Below are 24480 nucleotides of genomic sequence, written 5' to 3' on the forward strand. Positions count from 1 at the left end.
AATCTCCAGGAAAAAAAAGAACCAAAGCAGAAGCATAGCCGCAACTAAAATTCAATATTATCAGAGGAAGAGGGATAGAAAGAAAATAATGTTTCATAAGAAAGTCCAGATATTTTTATCATCATTTTATGGCATACAGCAATACAGTAAAATGACCCTAATCCCCATCGAGTTACATAATGTCTCAAGCTCTTAAAGATGGATTTATAAAGCTGACTACCATAGCTTTATATCAACTAAACCCAGTAATTTATATCTTTCATAAATCTAACGTCATGTAAATAAGTGTATGAAAATGGATGTATAAGTTTTTATCCCCCCTTATTTCTTCTCTGACATATATTTACTCAAATCGAAGAAATGTCAATTTATAATCTTTCTGGGGCCACATCAAAGCATATTCCAAAACTGTTCTGAGTACAGAATTCCCATAAACTATGTCTAGACATAGGATGTCCTACCAAATTAGTTTTTTCTTCTTTCCCCATGGTGTGATTTAACTCGTCAGGTAGCTAAGTACCACACAATAGCTTGTTGATCCCTCTCACCTCCCAGTGATATAGGGAAGAAAATCAGAGAGAAGAACTCAGAGGGTTCTACTCAAAGAGAAGAAATCATGGGTTGAGGTAAAATAGAAACGGAAGAGAGAAAGAAGATAACAGTAATGATAAAAATAATAATTACACATACATATATTTACATATGCAAAATAATTGATGCACAATACAATTGCTCACCACCTCCCAACTGCAGTCCAGCCAATCTCCAAGCAGTGGCTTCTCCTTACAATTTTTCAACCACGTAGTACAGAATATCCCTTTGGCTGGTTCAGCTCGGCTGTCCTGGTTCTGTCCCATTGCAGCTTCTTGTGCCTCCAGACTGTCACTAACAGGGCAGTAGGAGAAGCTGAGAAACTGAAAGGTCCTTGGCTCTGCACAGCGCTGCTCATCAACAACTAAAACATCTATTTGTTATTAACGTTGTATTTCTCTTAAAAACAAAATTTACCCTTATACCAGACCCTATGAAGAAAATCAACTCTATCACATCTAAAACCAGGACATCCAAAAAGAATGTCCATTCAATATTAAGGACAAGTAGCCTTTTAAGGACACACTAGAATCATCTAGGTCATCATCTTTTGGAATTATGAAAAGACCTCAATTTTCCTGGAGCTAACCTGAGCAATGCTTCCTTGGCAGGCTGGGGCTTTTCTCCTCATCTCCAGGAATGAGGTTCCACCAATCTGTACAATTTTCTACTATTCTCAGACTCATTTCATTATAATAAAATGTGAGAGAAAAGAATTCCTAATACTTACACATGCAGAAACATCCTGAGGACAAAACATGTCTTTCAACTGGCCTTTTGATTAATGAGTAAAAATTATAATATTACTAATTTCACTGTTCCAGTTGTGCAGACTCTCTGGATGTTAAAGAGAGCCACAGAAGTATAAAGAAAAACGAAAAAAGAGGAAAGAGGAAAGAGGAAAGAGGAAAGAGGAAAGAGGAAAGAGGAAAGAGGAAAGAGGAAAGAGGAAAGAGGAAAGAGGAAAGAGGAAAGAGGAAAGAGGAAAGAGGAAAGAGGAAAGAGGAAAGAGGAAAGAGGAAAGAGGAAACAAGAAAACAAGAAAAAAGAAAAGAAAACAAGAAACAAGAAACAAGAAACAAGAAAAGAAAACAAGAAACAAGAAACAAGAAACAAGAAAAAAAAGAAAAAAAAGAAAAAAAAGAAAGAAAAAAAGACAATACCCCACAGATTGAAAGAACTATACTAGATTATCTGAAGTAAAAATATAAACAAGAGTATTAGTCTGCCACAGAAAATGAGATGACAGGATCTCTGTAAACCTATTCAAAATGAGCTCACGTTTCCACTACACTTTGCGTTCTATTTTCATTGAAGTTTATCCTTGTATACTGTTATCTTTGGAGACCACCAGAATATACTGTTGGTCCTGCTTAAAGGACAGGTTGTCTGCTTGCTAAATATCTATTTTTCCACACAGTCTCAGTTTTACATTAATACACCAAGGTGACAAAGTTATTTGCCATATTATCAAAATGCATAACTTAATTGTTACAACACAACCATCATTCTACAGAATTGCTGTTCAGTTCCAGTACAATTAATGCGCACATCAGAAAGTTATGCCTTAGTGCCAACAAGTTGATAAGGTGCCTACAAACACTGCTGTTTGTTCTTTCAGAAGTCAGGCTTCCAACAAGTGGAGGGGATGCATCTGACTGCTGAGAGTGATGATGAAGAAGAGACAAATGGGAAGTCAGGATGTTCCCAATGAAAAGTCATGTATTCTACCCTCTGATCATCTAACTACCCATCATACAAGGGGTACAGTATGCACAGACAGAGAACTAACCTCAGAATTTTCTCAAAGTTGAGCCATACCATGCTAATGCCAAGCATCTATTAGCACGGAATAGTAGCTCCGTATTTTGGAATTCATGTCCTTTTATAAGTTAGCACTATTCTAAAAGGAACATTTTCCCAAAAACAACATTATACAGATAAAACAGCAAAAATGTTATAACGTGTCTCATAGGTGCCTATCATTGCAAAAAAAAAAAAAAAAAAAAAAAAAAGTCTCTATCCGACGAGCTATTTCATACAGGACACATCAAAAAGATCAAACCTTACAAACATCTGTAGAAGGACAAAAGCTATTACTTGTCCTCAGTTTCTGCAATTGATTTCCCCTAAAGAAGTAAAACTGAAGAGCTGTCTCCTTTGGGGCAGCTTTCTATGGACTACACCTTGGCAAGTACAGCAGACACTGTGAGCAGACACTGGGAGGATTAGCAAGTCAATAAAGGTGATTACATTTCATTGTATAAGGCATCATTTAGAAGCAAAACTAAGAAAAAAACTGACCTGAATGTGGCATCCTTGTAAAGTGAATACAAAGTAAAAACAGAAATACATGGCTGTATTAGGAAAAAAAAAAATAAGATTTATAAATAGGAAGCACTGAATATTTAGTTTTTAAACATTTAGTAAGTTTAAGAGGTTTCAGTTAGTAGAGTTGACTTTTAATATCTAAACTGAGGGCCAGAATCACTAAATTTTTAACAAAACAAACGTCAACACAGAAATAGTTTAGAATCTTCCTGAGCTTGCCTAGCCAGTACTATAATTTTGCCTGGAAGATAAATACCTTCAACACATGTGAAAGGAAAACAATATTGTACGAGATACAATACAAATGTGATTCTTCCAATTACCTCAATCTTAACAAGAACTTAACAAGAATACATGACAGAAGTAGGTTAGTTTCCTGGCAATAAAACATACACATAAAACTCCAGTCTGCAAACTGACAACCACCGGAGTTTTAAAATATACTTAGGATAAAAAGTACTTCACATATATTTTTCTACCTTTTTGTTTTATGGTAAACAAAGTACACAATTTACCATAGTAAATTTTAAATTTACACTTTAAATGTACATAATTAAAGCTACTGAAATAACTGATAACTGTGCTGCTATACCTTACAATTGATCAACTTTTTAAGATGTACATTTATGGGTAGACTTTATACTTGGGCTCTGTTTCAGTATCCAGCAAAACTGTGTCTTCTCAATAAGCAACACTGACAATAAACTCCATATAGTTTGTCTCTCAGAAAATGAAATGACTCCAACAATTTATTTTCAGAATGCTTGATAAGATACACTTAAGGTATTTTTTAGCTAGGTTAAAATCACTGGTACACCTCAGGAACGTCTGCTGTCCTTTTCTCCTCCATGAAAACAGGCGAAAAATATGTCTATAAAAATTGGAATAATTATACTTTTCAGTTTGAGGAGTAGGACAAGATTTAAAAACATTCCAGGTTCTCAGAAGTACCAAAGGACAGAAGTGGTTCTACCAAAACTCTTCAATACATCTTGAGTGAATACATTTGAATTATTGCCAAATACTATTTGACATTTTTACAGCTGAATGTACAACTTCCTCATTTCTGTATTATAAAAAGCCCATGTTTATACTAGAAGTTAGACTTAATAACTAAAACAGTCATAAAACCTATGGGTTTTGTGGAAAAGTTGTAAAAACTCTGGAGTTTTCTTTAAAGAGAGATTTTTGTGCATTTGATCGAGCTGCTGGCTGGATGTTGAAGGCAGTGCAAGTGTATCTCCTCCAATTTAAAAAGTGGCTTTTTCTTTCATGCTACTATTTAAAAGAAGCCAGGAAATTAGTAGAACAGCTAAGAAAACATAATATGTTTTCAAGAAGACCTGAAGAATATTTCCAGAAAACATGGACATAGACTTTTTGAGGGAGGAGGAGAGTCACATAATTGCTGACATAACTGCAATTTGACACTTAACAATTTACAGCTCAAAGCTGCTAAGGTGAAGGAAATGAAGCAGTAGGAGCAGGTAGGAACACATTATTTGGAAAAGGAAGGTGTACATTTCACATAATTGCTGCGTATGTTAAGGAGGCCCTAAAGTCTCCAGGTCTAACAGATTAGAGAACATCTTTTGTGAATGAAATGTGACTCATGGTTTAAGAACATAATTTTGACCTTAAAATACTGGTTGCAATTCATTCTGTTAGGCAGGTAGAAATTAGGAGATAGAAATCTGAAAATAAAAAGGATAATATGTATAATCTCTTTTAATTATAAAGCACAGAAAACTACTCCAAAGAAGCAAATTCTGTAATTTAATGCACAGGACTGAAAGAGATGGAATTTAAGAATCATAGTGAACACTCCTGAGATAATATCATTCTTTTATGCCTCATGCCTCCTCCACATAAGATAAGGAATGAAAGCAGAAAACAAACTGCAGTTAAAAAAAAAAAAAAAAGCGTACAGAAATTTACTTTTATTGCACTATCAAGCTACTTCTAAATAACACCCTGATAACAACAATAACAACTTGCTTTATTTGGCTTCACTGCACCTGCCCATTGAGATATATTGAATCCCACATCTACTGCCATTCAGCTCATGCTATTCCAATTACCAAGCTAGCTTGATCCTGTTAATAACCTTTTATATTAATAAAAACTTATTTATTTGATGAAACAATAGGATAATGCCAGAGTCACTTTTAGCAAGCCAATAAAGTCCTTTGACTCTTAGAACAACCCACATCCAAGTGTTCTTCAACAGTCTTTAGAGTCAGACTACTCTCAGACGTGCACGCCTGTCCCAGACTACTACATATAGGAGCCTCAAATTAAAAACAACCATTTCCACTCGAGTAAATAAATAGCTACAAAAGTACTTTTCAAGATAACTGGCCCCTTAGGTATCAAAGGTTGTGATTTGGTTTTACAAGATCTGGTTTTCTTTTTTCAGGTTGGTTAATAGAGTTATATGCTCTATGGCAGCTGGAACAGATTTAGTATAGCAAGGTTAAAACACTTCTAACAGGAAAAGCAGGGCAGATCCTTTCTACCAAGTTATGCCAGTGTTGTCTCTGGAAAACACAAGAAAGCTTTGAATCTGCTAACACTTGAAGGAGATGCACAGTTGGGCCTACACCCTTGGTTATTCACTCCCTACTCTTTAGTAGCTAAGATTAGGACTTGTCAGTGAGTCAGAGCAGGAACTTGCAGTCATTCTGGATATCTTATTTCCTGGAAACATGCAAGAAAAGCATGGCCACAAGCAGCCTTAGGGAGCTGAACTGGGAATCTACTTGCACATCACAACCAGAAAGAAGTCATATGTGGAATTATTACTGTTATATGGTCTTAGTGGTAATAGACCTGAAATAAAAACTGCTTTAATAGTCCCATCAATGCTCAGAAACATGAAGAAGATGTTTGAATTAAGTGGAAATAAAGCACGTGAAAACAATGGCTTGCTTTTGAGGTCACCATTCTACAAAAATAATAACACTCCATTTTCTAACCCTGCAAACGTTCATGACAGTCTTATAACAAAATCAACACTTCAGCACAGAATTAATCTACTAGCTGATCGTAGATGTTTCTTCTCCCCTGCTTATATCTGGAAAGATCTCCTCAGGAGCAAGCATATGCAGGAGGAAGCTTCAAGATTGGGCACGTCACTCAGTCAAATGACTGATAGAAGGGAAGGATGGGAATGGAGTCAAGGCAAAAATTGTAAGGAGAAGTGAGGAAGAAATTTAGATTCCAGTTTAGGTCCCAGGCCAAAACTGACAAAGATCCATGGTAACCTATTTCAAAGCCCTTTGTTTCAGACAACTGGCTGATATCAATCTGACAATTTGCAATGGTAATGAATTTAGCAAGGACTGCCTCGACACAAGGTTGATGCCAAGAAAGAGATTCTATTATAATGAAGAGGCTGGAAAAGGACAAGTAATTTTTCATAATGTGACTCAGACAGTAGTTGCATACACTCTTTTAAATGTAGAGTAGCAATTGGCTTTTCTTAAATTTCTCCAGGAGCCAAAAGGGAAGACAGCCATCACATCCACAATGCAGTACCATCAAGATATTAGAAGAATCTGTATTCCCAATACTGCCTGTTCCTAGTGAAATTATAGGTGTAGACATTTCCTCTGACATTAGCAGATCCCAAATAGGGAAATTAGAATACTTTATGTGAAGTAATAAACATAAAAGGGCTAACATGGTTTGATTCACATTCTTTTCATGCTCTCCAGCAGACCTCAGAAACACAGATAGGAAATGGAAATTATGGGTAATCAGTAACTTTGGATACAAAGCAGATGCTTAGTAACAAGGAAGAGAAATCACATTTATTTTTTAATAAGGCTACTGGTAACATGTAAAACTAAGTGACAAAACAGCCTTTTAATGTGGGGCCAAGCTACCAGCAGTAGGATGGTTTTTTTCTTGATGTCGTCTTATGGCTTCCCCAGAATATTTCCAGCCTTCTCCTCAGCAAGGATTGGCACTGGGTCCCTACAGGCTGCTCTGGAAATGTTTTAGGACACAATTTGTTTTGCTAATTATATTTCTCCAGCAATGATTTCAGTATTCATTTTTAAATCCTTCACTGATTTTAATTAAGCCTCTCTAAGATTTCAAAATTTTATTTAAGACAACAACAAGCTGATTTACTGCACAGAAAGCAAACAGAATCTCCACACTTCTGCTACAATTACTTTGAACAAACTGCCAATGAATTAGTAAGCTTGAAACACAAAAAAGAGGTAAAAAATAAACTTATCTTCCAAGATATTCTAAGTTGGAAACTAACACTTTGTTTCAAGGATTTTTGTAATTCTTTCCTCTTATTACTTAAACAAAATTAGATTCTCTGAGTGAGAAACGAAGCCAAATGGCTTCATGAGTCAGACAAACCAGTCAATGCAGGAGTCCATAGAATTAACCATAAATATAAGAGAAAATAGAAATTTCATCATCATATTAGGATTAAGAACATATATTTATTACAGGTACAGACAGACAAAGGAGACAAAGCCTCCTGGTTGTTGTGAGCTACCAGCACTGTTATATGGTGCCTGCCAGCAATAGCATCACATAACATGTATGATTTCACACTCCAAGTCTTAATCTTCCATTTACAAAAGCCTTCCTCTGAGAAACTACAGAGCCTTCACTCTAATGCACATGGGACCAACAGACTGAAAAGCCTGTGACAGATCTTTGTATTTAATTGCTATTATTAGGAACCGAGCTTTCTAAAAACAAATCTTATTTAAGAGGACAAAGAAGCAAGCTTTAGTCAAAGCTGTACATTAACTTTTTGGAAAAGGATAGACTTAAATTGTAACTGGAAAGAATTCAAAATAATAATGCTCCACCTCTTACTAAATATTGCAATTTAGCGTAGTCCTTTTATGAAATAAGTTATACTGATTACGAGCTGCATATTCAACACATTTCTCAGCCCAAATGGTCTCTAACTCACCCATGCTTTGAAAGATCTCATTTGAAAAAATATTTTAAAAGTTTGAGACCAACTGCCAGCATATATGTATATATAACTATTTTTTACTTTGTGAAGTAGACATATAGAATATGTTATGATACTTGGCTTTATGGACCAAGCACGCTTAATGAGGTCCAAGACTTCAACAACAAAATACCATTTACTCCACTACTTGTGAGGAACTTACAAACAGGAGGGGAACTGATTTTTTACACTGTCTGATAGGACAAAGCTTTAAAAGGGGAAAGATTTAAGTTAGATGTTAGGAACAGATTTTTTACTCAGAGGGTGGTGAGACACTGAAACTGATTGCTTAGATAGGCTGTTGCTGCCCCAACTCTGGAAATGCTCAAGGCCAGACTAGACAGCAACCTGGGCAGCCTGATATGGTGGCTGGATACCCTGCAAATTGCAGATAGGTTGGAACTACCCCTCCAACCAAATTCATTCTATGATTCGGATACAACACTGTATCATAGCAAGAAAAGGCCTGTTTTGGTGGTACCTAGCAACAGCACAAGGGGCAATGGACAAAAATTGAAATACAGAAAGCTTCATCTGAGCATGAGAAAAAAGGAAATCTGTACTTGGACAGCATCAGAGCACTGAAACAGGCTGCCCAGAGAGGTTTTGGAATCTTCTTCCCTGGAGACATTCAAAATTTGTCTGGATATTTTTTTGTGCCACCTATTGTAGATTACTGTGTACTGTAGGAAAACTGTTTTAACCGAGGAGGTTGGACTAGAGATTCTTTCTAACCATTACAGTTCTGTAATTTCCCATTCTTCATAAGAAATTTCCTACTCTAATTAGAAATCAAATATCTCATCCACTATTCTCATGAGATTTCGATTGGTGAGTCTTGGTTTGGAAATAATTTTTTATTTTCATAAATGACTTTTCCACTGGGGGTTGCAGTGTTTGATTAATCTACCTTATACATTAAGAATAGGATATAAAAGAGCTATAAGGGTAGAAAATACAAAATAAAACTACATAAAACTTTATGAGGCTGGATATCCACAGCAGATTTTACAAAGTCTATTGGATCTGCAGCAAAATGAAGTTTACTTTTTAAACTCAGATAACGGACCAAATAAACACTATATTTAGTGGGAGATGCAGGATGGTCATGCATTAAAAATTTTTACTATTATGTAAAAACACAGTATTATTGAACCCTTGTAATGCTACTAATAAGACAACATAAGATATGGCTGCTATAAATCCACTCTTTATTGTAGAATTTTATCTTAGACACTGCATATACCTACTAATTCCCTGCTGTTCAGCTGGCTATCCTGTAGGCTATTTACCTTAACATTAAGCCATGCAAGTTATTATTATCCAATCTGCAAGATTATTTAAATATTTGTTTGACATTCCATGTAGACAAATGTGTTGGTTAATTATCTGTCATTCTATGAATCAAAGTCTCATAGTCAAATACAAGCATAGTCATTTTAAGTTTTCTTACTACTTCTGTGTAACTACTTCCAATAAACTTTACTGTCCAAATCTGGCAAATGCCTTTTGTGTGTCAAGGTCAGAGTGATGTCAAAGCATATGGATTTTTTTTTCTCCCCCAAAGCTTATCATTATCTTTGCCCTAACTGTTTCTGGTCTAACTTGTACAGAAAAAGCAAAAGGGCAGGTACAGAAATAGAATTTGCTGATGGAAAGCAAGACAAAGCAGAGTTTCTAGGGTATGATAGAAAGGTAGGCCCTTACAGAAAGGTGGTTCCAAAAGGGACACTTAGTCCCAGGAGTGAAAGACAAAGAAAGTTGTACAGGGAGGAAGAGATATTAACAGCTGCATCGTAATACAATACTTCAGAAAAAGACAGGATGTAAGGAGCTAAAAAGGGCAATTATCTGAATGGATCTCTGCAGTCAGCAGGCAACTTTCCATAGTCCTTCAGAGCAAGCTGCCTGCTGGTGATGGCAAGTAGGATCCCCTGCAACAGACACATGGCAGTCATAGTCACTGATTTTGGCCAGAAACACTGTGATACACACCCTGCTTTATATCACCCTTACCATTTAACAGCTGTCACCCATAGGTTGGGTTTTGTTATCAAATTGCTCCTCATTAAGGGTGACATTTCCTGGAGACTCCTTTGTTGAAGAGATCAGAGCAGCAGAACAACCAGAAATTTCTGTCAGGCTGTAATAATATGCTCCACTCAGTACAGTGACATTCTCTACATCTTCTAGCACACCACCCAGGAAGACAGATTTCCTTCCTGCTCAGAGCTATTGCTTTGGGGGACAAAACAGAAAGATAGAGCTCAGGCAGTGCAACCTCAGTCTTTTATCCTATTCCTGCAGCATAGATACCCTTTTTCCATTTTTTTACTCCCTGAAAATAAAGCATTGCAAAACATGATACAAAATTACATTAGAATTCTCTCGAGTTTGGCAATTATTTTTCATAGCATTCCTCCTGGGGTGTCTAGGAAAAGAACAGTTAAACATGGATACCATTTTTTGTTTACTTACTCCATGCCCTAAAGAATCTTCATAACATATAAAAATTACACATTTAAGCAGCTAACTAGCTAGCTAACTCAAATTTTTCCCTTTGCTGTTACAAATCATACACACACTTCTGAACAGTCTGATACTGGAATAAACATGAGTCTTTCTCATGGGAATAAAAGATGACTGTGAATCTGTTGTTCCAGTTGGTGAGCTGTTGAGAAACCGTGCTCAGGTGCCTCGCAGTGGCTCAGTGATGCAAGCTCTGATAACAGCAAGTTTTAAAGGAAAATGGATTTCAATATTTTCAGTGTCTGTAAGGTCACTTTGGGTCAGTAGCAGGTAAAACATCTTCAGTTTTGATGAAAGGCTGAGCAGTGTCACCTTAGATCCCCTCTTTAATAAATACAAATATTTTTAAAGACACAAACTGATGTTAGGCATGACCATACAAAGAATTCTTTATTTCAGTTTCAGAAAATTGCTAACATTTATTTGATCACAGTGAGATTTAATATTGTAATTTCATTTTGTCCAATAATCCTGCCTTTACTAATGGTAGTATTAATGCTTATTACAAATAATGTCAAGGCCTACTGCTTCAGGATGTTCCTCCATCAAAGCCTCATTTATCAAACATTAGTACTGCTGCTGTTATTTTATTGGCAACTTTTCTCAACATAGTCTTTACAAATGTAACTGCTTGCTCCAGCTTCATCCGGACTACACAACGAATCCCCAGTCTCAGGGGTACTCCCCACAAGATGACAAGGAGTCATTGTCTCAAAAATCTCAGCCTGGAATAGCTGACTGCTCTGCTGAGATGCATCAAGGCTTTGGGTATGTTGGACACTCTGGAAGTGTCTGACAAGCTTTCTAATTTCCAGAACTCTGAGCAATAAGCTACAGAAATGAGGAAATACATGGTTGGTGTATAAACAGCCCATCCTTACCCTACTTCAAAACATACTGCATGTTTTTTGCTCCTGCTGCTATGACTCTGCATCAGTCCTCTGTCATCCTTAGCTATGTTTGTCCAATACATACTGTATTTGACATCCCTGGCCATATCAAACATCTGAAATATTTTCAGGGCTATTTCAATTGCCTACAAGGTGCCTTTTTATCTACCTTTGTTTTAGCATCTGACAAGCTTTCTAAAAGAACTTACTAGTTGCAATTCCTACATAAAATGCCTGCCTATGAAGAACACTTTGAATAGTATTTTTCTCTGCAAAAACTTTGAATTGTTTGTTTCATATTTTTTCCTGATTTGCATTTATGTTTTTGCTACTGTATGGGTTAGGTGTACAGTTTTGAAGCTGCCTTCATGCTAGCTGGTAAAATAACTCAATAGTTCATTAACCCACCTTAATACATTCAAAACGTAAACATCTACATCTGAGCTCCTCATCTCAGAATGTCTCTCTGTAGTATCACATACATATACACAGAAGTTGCTCTGAAAGTAATGCCTCCTATTTCCATGGAAACTACAACAGATACTAAAAGCTCAATAACACTACTTTTCAATGTAGTCAGTAATGTTAGCTGTGCATTTTTGCCAGTCACAAACAAGAACCCATATGCTACGCTCATAAATATCTGCATCAGTGGAGGTTCCCCATGGTTGCTGTTATCGCAGTTGAAATGCACCACCTACTACCCCACTATTCTCACATCCAGTCATTGGTTTTCAGAAGCATCAACAAGTGTTTATGGGTGCAATTTTTTTCCACATGGAGGAATTCAATTCCACACTTTTACTTCAAATGTACTCCAAGGTCAGATGCCGTTTTGTCAAAATGCTTCCCTGCTGCCATCCATCACACAGCAACAGAATGTAATGGAAAACTGTCAGAAAGGTTCATTCTCTACTGCCATACCACCAACACCTGCCTCTGAGGTTGTGGGGGCAACATAATAAATAGGAGGCACTAATTTCAGAGCAGAATATACAGACACACGCATGCATACATACATATAAAAGAGAGAGAGTAAACAAAACAGAGAGAATTGAACACAGGATGTAACTCAACCAACCAACCTCCTTGAAGTGTCTACCTTTGGTATTCATAGGCTGCTGACTATATTATGTCTCTCCTGGCTGTACATGAGTTTAGGTTGATCAAAACGGATATAGAAGTCAATACAGCTAGATGATTTGTTTCCTTTGTATATAATTTATTCATTTGACTTGTAAATTTGCAGACTACGACATAGCTCATGGCAGACTTATTTCAGACCCTATGCACTTTAAGTGTCCCTTCCACAACTATCTGTGATCAACCCATCATCAGCTAAACTTTTACAAGGCAATAACGGTGTCACTTAGCCCTTTTACTTACCTTAACTAAATAGTAATCAACTGCTTTTATGTTAATGTTTACTTCCTGATAGTACATGCTTTGTAAGTATATTTCATCCCATTCAGTTCATGGGGTTCCTGGCTCCTTAATACACTGCTGCAACTCCAAAGGTGAACTTCACACTTATTCTGCCCTCTGACCATTAAAAGCTTCTCATTCTGGTACAGTTCATCTTGTTGGAATCCATACATTCACATACCAGAGCAAACTAAGCTTCAATGTTTCACTGCAGTTTCAATTTGGAAATTAATAGTTACTTGGCCAAGTTAAGGTTAAGTGGAAAAATTAACTTCAGGATTTAGCTCACAGATCTAATTTCCATTTTTTGTTTGCTGAAAGTAATTACACTTAAAATTTTAGGAACTCACATTCAAGAAGTAACAATTTCTTTCAATTCATTTTGATAACAATATCATAATTAACTGAGATGAATTTGCTAGAGAACCATTCAACCATGCATACAGTAATAATCAGCATGTTAATACTTGCACCGACTTCTATTTTGCAAAACTCATTTTGTTTGGGAATAAAATGTGACAGATGGATCAAAACAAACAATTTAAGTGTCAGAAATTTCAAGTCATGACATAATTCTATGGGATCAGTCTAGAAAAGCTCCCTAACGACAGAAAATTTAGCAGAAACAGCTCTGGAAATCTTAAAATAATAAACAAAAAAAACCAGAACAAGCTGATAGCTACTTATGAGAAAAACTCTGATTCTTAGGTAATTACACATGGCTTTCTTTTTAATGACAAATCCACTATTGCATTTCCACTGTTACAAATGAAAGTCACAAGAGAACAAGAGGATGTTTTAAAAACAGAGTATATGAAAATCTGGGGAGATGTCCACATTCCGAGGAACCACAAACCACTAATTAAACTAATAAGAATACTACAAACTGTCTTAACTTCTAATACTACAAACTGTCTTAACTTCTAATAATGAAGCAAATAGCCCTGCTAAAGATACGCTGATGACAACAGTGAATGGAGTGCTCAAATTAACTATTTTTAATCCCTGTTCTTAGTAAGTATTCACTAAACAGAAAAAGAAGTTGAGTATACACCTCAACAATTTCAAAGTCATCTTAAGTAACTTGGAAACTACACCACTATGCAACCTACATGAAGAATTGAAGAAACTACTTCTATTGCGTCAGGGATTTAATGTGCCATTGTCCTTAATTTTCCTCTTAACAAGGTTATTTAATTCGTGGCTGGAGATAAAAACAGTTTGAAGTGTTATCATTAACATAATTAATCCCATCTTGTTCTCCAAGAAGCATACATCTGACATATGGGATCTGTACATGTTAACTTTGTCACTCTTTTTTACTCCATAATAACCTCTGAAAGTCTTCCAAAACTCCAATAATGAAAATGCCACTGTAAAAATGTTAGCTGCTAAGAAACAGTAGACTATACAGTTTAAAAAGCACTTGGAGGCTATCCTTACCATTTACTTTTAAAGCAGAGCAGCCTGGAGAGGTGGGGCAAACAAAAATCCCGTGAAATTCAACAAGGAGAAATGAACAGTCTTATACCTAGACAGGAACAACTCCAGGCACTAGCACTTGTTGGTAGCCACCCAGCTGGAAAGTGGCTCTGCAGAAACGTACCTGGAGGTCCTGGTGGACATTAAGCTGAATGTGAGTCAGCAAGGTGCATTCAGCTTTACAAAGGCAAATGGTACTCTTGACCGTATTAGCCAAAAGCCAGCCAAGGCAGGTCAAAAGAGGTGATACTTCCCCTCTACTCCATTGGTGAGGCTGTCCCTGGGTACTGTCTTCAGTTCTGGAAATCCCAATACAAGGGAGACATGGACATACTCAAGATCACCTAACATAAAGCCACCAAAATGATCAAGGGAGCACATTTCCTATCAGGAGAGGGGAGAAAATTGGACTGGAGGAGTCTCAGGCATCTAATCAATGCATATAAGTACCTGAAGGGAGGGTACAAAGAGGATGGAGCCAGGCTCTTTTCAATGGTGCCCGGACAAGAGGCAATGGGCAAAAAATGGAAAACAGGAGGTTCTGTCTCTAAACATCAGGAAGTACTTCTGTACTGAGAGAGTGCCTGAGCCTGGGTTGCCCAGAGAGGTTGTGGAGCCTCCTCCTTGAATATCTTGAAAAGTCACCTGGACAGTGACCTGCTCTGGGTGTTTGCCTGAGCAGGGGTTGGAACAGATAGACCCAGAGATTTTTTCCTACCTCAGCCATTCTGTGACTCTGATATAAGACATGCTGAATCACAAAAAACTTATTGGAACAAAAATTTCAAATAGAACAAAAGCAGAACATTTATCAGAGTTCTGACTGATGTAGGTCTGTCTTTTCCTCCAAGTTTCTTTAAAGTCTTAAAGTTGCCTAAATTGCATCCTGTTGTGAAAGGACAGGATGACTTCAGTTACAGAGCTTTATCAAGAGTGAACATTGAAGTTCTTACTTTTTCATATGTAATTTTGAGTTTTTAAAATAATGAGTGACACATGAGAAACAGCAGTATCTCTGTGTTAATGTCAACAGCCTTTAGTAAAGGGGCTGATATTAAAGTCCCAGTTGGCATCACATTAATCCATAATCTATTCACTGCAGTACTATCGCACTTAGTAGAAGCGGAGAAAAACAAGAAGCAGAACTATCATTCAGAGTTCCATTACCTTTAATAGCAACAGAAAGGAGTGTTGCAAACTTCAGTTAAGTACATATGCCTGCAAGTATTTATTTCTTTATTTATTTTGAAATTCTCTACACGAAATTTTTTTCCTCACAATTTACTATTACACATTTCTTCTTGGGAGCTTCATTTTACTCTCAGGTCTTTGGGAGCAGTTGGTAGACCTGATGAATGTAGCATTTTAATGACACAAGTGGTAAAGATTCAGGACTTCTATTAAAAGTTAAGACTGGTAATAGAGAAATTACTTGAAGAGTGAACTTCAAATGCTTCCATGAATCAAATTCAGCAGTAAGAATTAGGGAACATTTACAGAATGAACATTCTTCCTACTCAAAGTTGCTGCTTTAGTTGTGCAGCACCCATCACTGCATTCTTTCACACCACAAGAAATTTAACTCCTCTAGTACAGGATATGGAACTACACGTCATTGATCAAGTGCCAAAACATGAGAAGTGTAGAATGGTATTTAGGCAATCCCCAGCATTACAATCAGTTGTTTATAGCTCATCTATGTCAGCATCAAGAACATTGCTGGCCAAGAAGAAAATGCCTCGATAGTGAAGTCAACCTATAATCTTTTTTTTTTTTTTTTTTTTTTTTTTTAAATTTTTGACTGCAAATTGACCATTTAATATTGGACTTTTTTCAACTCTGTTCACCTATTCTATTCTTCTACTTTAGAAACAAAAATGGAGACCTTAACACAGTGTCAGTCAGCAACCTGCACTCCTCCTACTCTTGTTGAAGCTCTGGTTTCTGTGTCCCCCCCCCCCCCCCGAAATTTTTAGGTCTACCTTCCCTGCTCAGAGCTCCAGTGACACATGTTTGATTACACACAACATCAGAAGGAGAAAACTTAACCAGGGACTTAGGATTAGTTCTGGCAACAGGAGCTTCTATATTTGTTTCTTGTCCTCTTGTATCTCTCAGCAGAGCTCTATCAACTAGAATTTGTGAACCTGCTGAACATGTTAGAGATGAGAGGATATTGTGATTCTCTGCAATGCTTCCTTCTGCCTCTCTTTTTTCTACCTTCTGATCTTTACTCCTCTATTTGCTTATTTGATTTCTTCCATATTATTTAATTTTCCTCTGGTCTCCTCTTCCATCTCCATACTCCTTCAAGGAGCATGTGCAGGAGGAGAATTGCATTAAGAAAGTGTTGAGGCTGTCCGTACAATAGGAGATCTGCAAAAACAGCAGCCAGAGGTGGTGGAAGACAAGACCCCAGCCATGAGCCACCAGTGGCATACAGAGCTACAGGACTAGGAGGTTAGGCTGCATCATACCTCTCACCAACTGTGGTATTGCAGTAGACACTACACAGTACCACAGCCACACCCAACAACAAGCTTGTCTGATAAAGGACAAGCTACATACTTCCATCAGCATTTCTCTTTATCACATAGAAAATCCTCTGTCTCATGAAGTCCAAACACACTAAGTTTTCCCTACTTGTCTTGGTTCCAGCACTATCTCTACAAATGCAAATGCTACAGACATAGACACACAACTGGAATACTTAAATAGAAAGCCATTAATACTATAGTCTTCTACTGAGAAGGTTTTATAACAGTTAAACTTGAGTAGCTTGAGGTTTTCCATTATACTGATATTTTGCTATTTTCTTCTTCTGGAAAACAAGAAATAAATGCAGCAGTTTCTCTTGACATATGTAGGAGAAAAAAAGGGATTTTAAATAACTGCAAGAAACTCTTCTCAAATTACTCAAAGTAAATGGTTAGAAAGCCACTTACCCCCAGTTGCCACTGTAATCTCACGTAGAAAATGGCCATAAAATGGAAAATCAAAGGACAGATTCACTCTCTGAAAGGAATAACACCAGAAAATAAAATCAATATTGTGCAGAAAACAAAATGAAGAGTCCTCCACTTCAAATACCTATTTCAATCATTGCTTTTGATTTTTTACTGAAGCCTCATTATTCTAAATTTGAAATTGGCAATAGCTAACTAGGAACAATTCTGGCACTTAAAAACCTGAAAGCAGCGAACATTCAAAACTGAAGACTTTAGAAAATAAAACAGACATAATAACTACTTCATGAGAATGAAATTAGAAAGATGCGTTGATTTTAAAATTATTTTTAAACCTCTTTGCTAAGAAGAGTCATCGCTATACAAGTCTTGCAGGATGCCTGATCCCTTTGGCAGCAGGTAGTTTACTCCTCAGCCACATGCTCCTTCAGATTCAGATGCTCTCCCTGACACCCTGCTGCTACCTGGTTGCTTATCTGATGAAAAGTGGAAAAGAGTTTCTTCATCAACTTCGCAGACCTGCTTACTAACAAGGACCTGAAATTATTTATAAAGAAACAAAGCAACAACAGTACTAGCAAACTTAGCGCAAAATAATAAAAAAAAAAAAAAAAAAAAAAGGGGGAGGGGAGAAAGGAACTTCATTCCTCTGTCGATCTATCCTATATCAGCTGACATCATAGCAGAGAACTGTGATTTAGAGATTTAGAGAACAGATTTCTCCTCACCTAAGGTCTTCATAAAGTACCATTCAAATTCACACTTATTTTCCTTCTCCGCTTTCTCCTTTCTCATCTATTCTACTGCTCTCCCAAAACTTGTTAGCTTCTGTAGCCACTCAATCACCACTTGGTGTTCTATGTGCTTCAACTATGAGCATACCAGTAGTCTTGACAGAAAGAACTGCTGAACTTCTACTAAGTTGTTTTCATGGCTTAAATATTATATCCCATAGAAAGATACCACTTGCATAATGGCCTGTGGCTCTTTACTATTTGGCATTTAAAAGGAGTTACTACAGAAAAAATGTTGTGAAAAAGCATTGTTGTTGACTGTCCCTCATCCCTAAGCTTTCATGTGTCCACTTAAGAAAGGGAAATAGTCGATAATTTATTAAAATTAAAGAAAAAACACACACACAAAAAAAAACAGAAAACAAGACAAAGTACTATCTTAGTTTTTTTTTTTTTAAATAATAATAAAGTATTTATTATCGCAGTAAGAATTATATTTACATCTACCAGAAACATTTACAGAATTATTTAGTAGAAATTAACAGCTGAAGATTTACAGCAACTTTAAACCAGATTTTCTTTCCACTTAAATAGAAGATAGTATTTTGACAAGATTAGCCTCTTTTTTAAAAATAAGAATACAGAATTAATTTGCATTGTGTTAACTGGAATGAGTAGTTTTTAATGACATCTTTTGTATGTATGTAAATATGTATACATAACCAAACATTTAATCACAATGGTATACACAAAAGAAAACAAAACAAAACAAAAAAAAATTGAAATTAAAACACATTCTGAAGTTTTCATTACTGGGAAGTTGTATGCTATGTTCATTTATATGTTCCACTCAGATTATGTCCTTGCTTTTCCTCACATAATTTCCACGATCATGTTAAAAATGACCAGAACTTCTCTCTATCCTTTAAACAGTATTATCCCTTTTCTTCTATTAGCATTAACCCTCTGAATAACACAATAAACATTAAAATGCTTTTAAGGGAGCACAGTTGTCTTTCACAGTCCTCTAAATGGCTGTAATAAAGATATTAGCATAACGATAATGTTTGTAATAGATAAAGACTTGAGCCTATGCCCACTCAAATCAGATATAGATCTCCCATTGATTTCAATCAAAAACTAATGCCCTAAATTCTAACAACATAATAGGTACTTAGTATAGACAATTAAATAATGTAATAGAGTATTAAAGAACTAACAAGATTTGAGGAATATTTTAAAGATTAATATTTAACAGCTACTTGCTATAGGGAGAGTAAATCAAAGCCCTCATGCTCAGGAGTCTGAGGTACTAGGTTCCCCTCTACCATGTTCCACATCAATCCCATATCCTGCCCAGAAACATTACTTCGTTTTAAACCTCTAGAATGATAGTTGAACAAAAGATCCTTCTTGGAATTAACATTCTGAAGCAAGGAATCTCATGAACCAAGTGGAAACAAAAATGCTTAGAAAGAGAGTGTGGAGGGAGTTATCTTCCGTAATTATTAAAACAAGTTAAAATTTAGGTCCCAGGCCTGATAATTAATCTATCTATCTATCTATCTATATTTAAGCTTGAACAGGTATTTTTTAACTCCTGTATTAGTGGTTTTTTTTTTGTTTTTTTTTTTTTTTTGCATGTTTCCATTCTCTCTCTCAAGTACCAGAATTCCAGACGACAAAAAGCAAGGTCTTGGGACACTTTTTGGTACCTTTCTCTGTTCACTCACCACCCTTTAAAAACAAACTGTCTTAGAAAATACCTGAGTTAGTGTGTTATTAAATCTACTCCAAAGATACATAATTGCCTAAGCCCTTCATTTGTATTATCCCTGGCTTCTTCCAGTCTTTTATACTGTGAGGAAATTTTATGATTTGGGCCCTCTGTTACACAAATGCTAACCTAGTCTGCTTTTTTGTGTTCAGAATTAAATACTGGGGTATCTCTTCTTGCTGTCACTTACATCCCCCTGACATAGTCACCTGGCTGGCACCAGGGATATAACAGAAAACAGTTTCAAAGCTGAGAAAAAAATCAAATTAAATTCCTGTTTCTGCTCAGTTTAATACCACTACATCTCAGCCCAGTTCTGTCTCTAATGAAAATAACAGTAACATCTCTGACTTCAGCAATGTAACTAGTTTACTGTTAGATAGTTTGAGATCTAACCTTAAAAACAATACGTATATAAATATATCTTAAAGGCGTTTCTGAAGGACTTTTACATCAAGTACAAAAACGCAACTTGAAATCTTTTGATAGCAACACTGTTCAGAATTTTAACTAAAATTCAAAAATGAAGTTCTAAACAGGAGTATTTTGATACTTGGAACTGTTTTATCACTCACAGCTGAAAGACATCCATGTCAGTAAAAAAAGAGTATTACAACTTACTGCTGCTTGTCGATGGGTATTGGAGAGGATCCCATGAATCTTTACTTTGTCTTTCTCCATTTGGTCTATATTGACCCATAAATCCCGGCTGGTAGAATCATATGGGCCATATGTCCTTGAAGTATAATAATTATGATCTGTATCCTCCTAAAAGGGGAGGGGGAGAACACAGCAAATAAAGATCAGAATGAAAAATGCATCTTAGTGTTATATAAAATTCATACTTGAAATACAGAGTTCTGCTGCTACTCAGAGTGCAGAAAAATTGCGAGTGGTCAAGAACAAAACTACAAATTACAAATGTGTTACAGAATATATTTCTGCCTCCAACCAAGAGCATTTGGCAAGGCAAATACATACCATAATTTTCTCCATCTCCAAATCCTAACCATACCATTCCTGTAACCACATAGTGAAATCTACAGCAAAATTTATGACTGCTTTCAAAGTGAGGTGACTATTAAGCTCATGTAATAGCTACCATATAATAACAAAATGGTAAGTAGTACTCAGAGCCAACACCTTAAGAAGAATTTTAAGTTTTCTAAATGCAATTCATTAAAATAGCCTTTTAGGGAGCATCTATAACATTCCTAATAGCTATCGTTTTACAACAGTTTCACTTTAAATCTCCAAAACATTATTTTAAGGTACATTTGCCATTCAGAGAGAATTTGCCATCCATACATACATATTTATGGAAATTTTTTTGCAGTCTTTAAAATGACAGCAGTTGCTGCCATGTCCATGTCACAGCAAATTCAGAGAGAAAATATACAAATCCGACATGTAATATGTGAGATTGTTCTAGTGGTCCACCAAATTCTGCAGCCAGAATATGTATCCAGCTCAGCAATCAAGTTCATGGTTCAGGTGACAGTCAACGTCTTGGCAATATCTGGCTATTTTTGATGACAAAGCTGAGATGCCAACACTCAAAATAATCTGCATGCCATTCCACTGCAATCAGTTTTCACTCTAAATCATGCAAATCACTGGCTCTTATTTAGCACAAAAAAGTGAATTTCTGAAATCTTTTATAGAAAAATGACTACATGCCTAAAAATCCAAGCATAGGATATTCCGAAAATTTCTGTCAAAGTCAGAATTTGGATATGTTGAGATTATCCAAACTACTTAAAAATTAGTCTTTAAATAAATTATTATTATTTTTTAAATACCACAGATAAACAAATGTAGAGAGCTTAGAGAGCTATACAGGAAAAAAAAAAAAAAAAAAAAAGCAGAAACAGTTCTTCCATATAGAGTATTCTTCTGTGTGAAGAAGTAGCTTACAATGGAAGCCAATGTACAAGCCTTCATCTTTTTTTTTTTTTTTTTTTTTTTTTTTTTTTTTTTTTTAAATAAAGTGAAGGGAAAATTAACTTTGAGAGTCCCATGCTTACATATGCTCCTTAATTTAGGTTAGGAATAAGAGCTTCTGTCAAATTTATATGAAAGAATGTTTTTCTTTCAAGTAATTTTTTCAATTCCATCCAAACCGCAGACAATAATGAATGCAGTTTTACCATCTATAAGGCTGTATTTGAAACAAAGCAGTGAAAAAAACTGCTGGCATCCAGTGATGAACTCTGCTGCTGCACAACACTACACTGTAGAGAAACCATTAGTTTCTCTGTAAGAAAGATATCACCAGAGAAAATTATTTTAGAGCACGCAGACAGACGGCAGTTAGATTTCAACAGCTTTAGTTTTGGTCACTTTCTCCCAGTCCTTGCATCCACTGAATATTACATAGCATTAAAATCATGGAATTATTAAGGTTGGAAAAGAGCCTAAGATCACCTAGTCCAGTCATCCACCCATCCCCAGCATGCCCACTAACCATGTCCCTCAGTGCCATATTCATGTGTTTCTCGAACACCTCCAGGGACAGCGACTTCACCACCTCCGTGGGCAGCCCGACTGCTCTTTCTGAATAGCTCACACAACACTTAATTTATCACTGTATTTACTTTAAAAGTTAAATAATGGGCTTAGACCAGAAAAATAAAATAAAATTCAAGGACATTAATCTTCAAATATTTGGAAATAGATGTTATGAATTGTTGGTAATTGAAGACAATTAGACTGCATGTCTAAGAACAGGCAACTGTTCAAGTATTCTAAGTATTGAAATGGAATTGTCAGATTTCCATTGACGCAACACATCAATGAAGGAACTCTGAAGCCATCAGGAATATGAAGTTAAGACTTTATAGATGCTCAATTTTGTCAGTGAAAAAAGAGGAACAGGTGTATGATTTAAAAAAAAAATTAATTATTGCCCAATTATTGCTAAAATTGCAGACTATGCGTACTTTTTAATGAAATTAAAGTGCTTTTTTTTTCTGCTCCAAAAATCAGTAGTGAGGAAATTCATCATCAAACAGTGTGTTCACAAAGTTGACTTTAATTCTGATGTGATGAGCGTTTATAGAGGAATAGCTTATGAAATTAATCTGTAATTGTCTAATTATGTTTTCTAAAAGTTGTATTTGCACAATAAATTGGAAACTCTGGAAGGAGAAAACAGGTAATTATGTATTAAAAATAGAACATTTTTCAGGGAGAGAACAAAGAAAATAAAATATAGATTGGGAAATTTAGCAAGAAGAAATGAGTTAGCAATTTCAAGTATTTCCCTAATGAAGAAAAGTAGACCTAGTAATTCATTTCATGGAAGAAAAAAAAACAAAAAAAACACAACACCTTTTCTATTAAAACAAGCCAGCAGCAAGATAATCCTACATGCAGACAACAAAACCAGTTTCCTCAACTGGTTATTTGTACCCAGCCTCACTCAGCACTAGTTATTTCCTTACTTCCTCTCTGTATCATAGCCTGTAACAACAGTAAACTAAAGCCATAATTAATTGCTGAAGATTTTTGAATTTTTAATAGAAAATTGATCTTATCATTCTGCATGTTATTAGTATCCATCAGACAAAAACAGTGCAAGAGAGCAGCATGGAAATGACGCCTGATGTTGGACTCTAGAATCATAGACTGTTTTGGGTTGGAAGGGACCTTTAAGATCTTCTAGTTCCAAGCCCTCTGCTATTGGGAGGGATATCTCCCTCGAGACCAAACTGCTCAAAGCTCCATCCAGCCCGGCCTTGAATGTTTCCAGGGAGAGGGCATCCACAACCTCTCAGGGCAGACTGTTCCAGTCTCCAACCACCCTTGCAGTAAAGAATTTCTTCTTGATATCTAGTCTAAATCTAACTACCAATTTAGAACCAATTCCCCTCATCCTGTTGCTACATGCCCTTATAAAAAGTCCCTTCCCAACTTTCCTGTTGGCCCCCTTCAAGTACTGGAAGCACTATAAGGTCTCCTTAGAGCCTCTCTTCCGTAGGCTGAAGAACTCCATTTTTCTCCCAGCCTGTCCTCATAGCTGAAACGCTCCAGCCCTCTGATCACCTTCGTAAGCCCTCCTCTGGACCCTCACCAACAGCTCCGTCTCCTTCTTGTGTGGAGGGCCCCAGAACTAGATGCAGTACTCCAGGTGGGATCTCACAAGAACAGAGCAGAAGGGTAGAATCACCTCCCTCAACCAGCTCGTCACCCTCCTCTTGATGCAGCCCAGGATACAGTTAGCTTTCCAGGCTGCAAGAGCACACTGCCAGCTCATGTTGAGTCTTTTTTCAATTGACACTCTCAAATATTTCTCCTCAGGGCTGCTCTCAGGCCACTCTCTGCCCAACCTCTACCTTTGGGGACTGAAAAAGACACATGTTGCATGTTCAGCATTACCCAGCACTACAGTCATTAGCAAGAGAAATGAGGGAGCATGGGAAAAGACTTTTGATGCTGAGATGAGGTCCTAATAGAAAGGTTAAGGTCACTGAAAATGAGGAAAAACAACACTTAACATGCTGCTTTCATTTAACTGCATTTTAACACAAGAGCATGCAATTATAGTTGTAACATAGCAGTGATAAAATCTTAAAGATTTATAAGATCAGACACTTCCTGACCCTTCAAAAAGTAAAAGCACTAATTTCACAAGATAGGAGGCACACAAACTACTGCGTGGAAATCTTGTGGAGAATATATATAGTGGCTGCTGTCTAAAGAGCACGATTATTATGAGGAGTTCTCCGATGCTCAAAAATTTCCTTTAGTAAGT

At 36.4% G+C, this 24480-nt stretch overlaps 1 protein-coding gene across 3 annotated transcripts in view; it reads right to left on the reverse strand.

Annotated features, from left to right (window-relative positions):
- The window catches only part of PLXDC2 (plexin domain containing 2), a 230458-nt gene that overhangs the window by 80064 nt on the left and 125914 nt on the right, over positions 1 to 24480 (reverse strand). For all 3 annotated transcript variants that reach the window (XM_052693990.1, XM_052693988.1, XM_052693991.1), the window contains 2 exons: positions 20346 to 20492; positions 17193 to 17262 (listed from right to left, as the gene is read on the reverse strand). In XM_052693990.1, the coding sequence (XP_052549950.1) occupies positions 17193 to 17262; positions 20346 to 20492 (217 nt within the window). The remainder of the gene's footprint in view (positions 1 to 17192; positions 17263 to 20345; positions 20493 to 24480) is intronic.

Source organism: Tympanuchus pallidicinctus, unplaced genomic scaffold (assembly GCF_026119805.1).
Source record: "Tympanuchus pallidicinctus isolate F22 unplaced genomic scaffold, pur_lepc_1.0 scaffold3, whole genome shotgun sequence".
Lineage (NCBI taxonomy): Eukaryota > Metazoa > Chordata > Aves > Galliformes > Phasianidae > Tympanuchus > Tympanuchus pallidicinctus.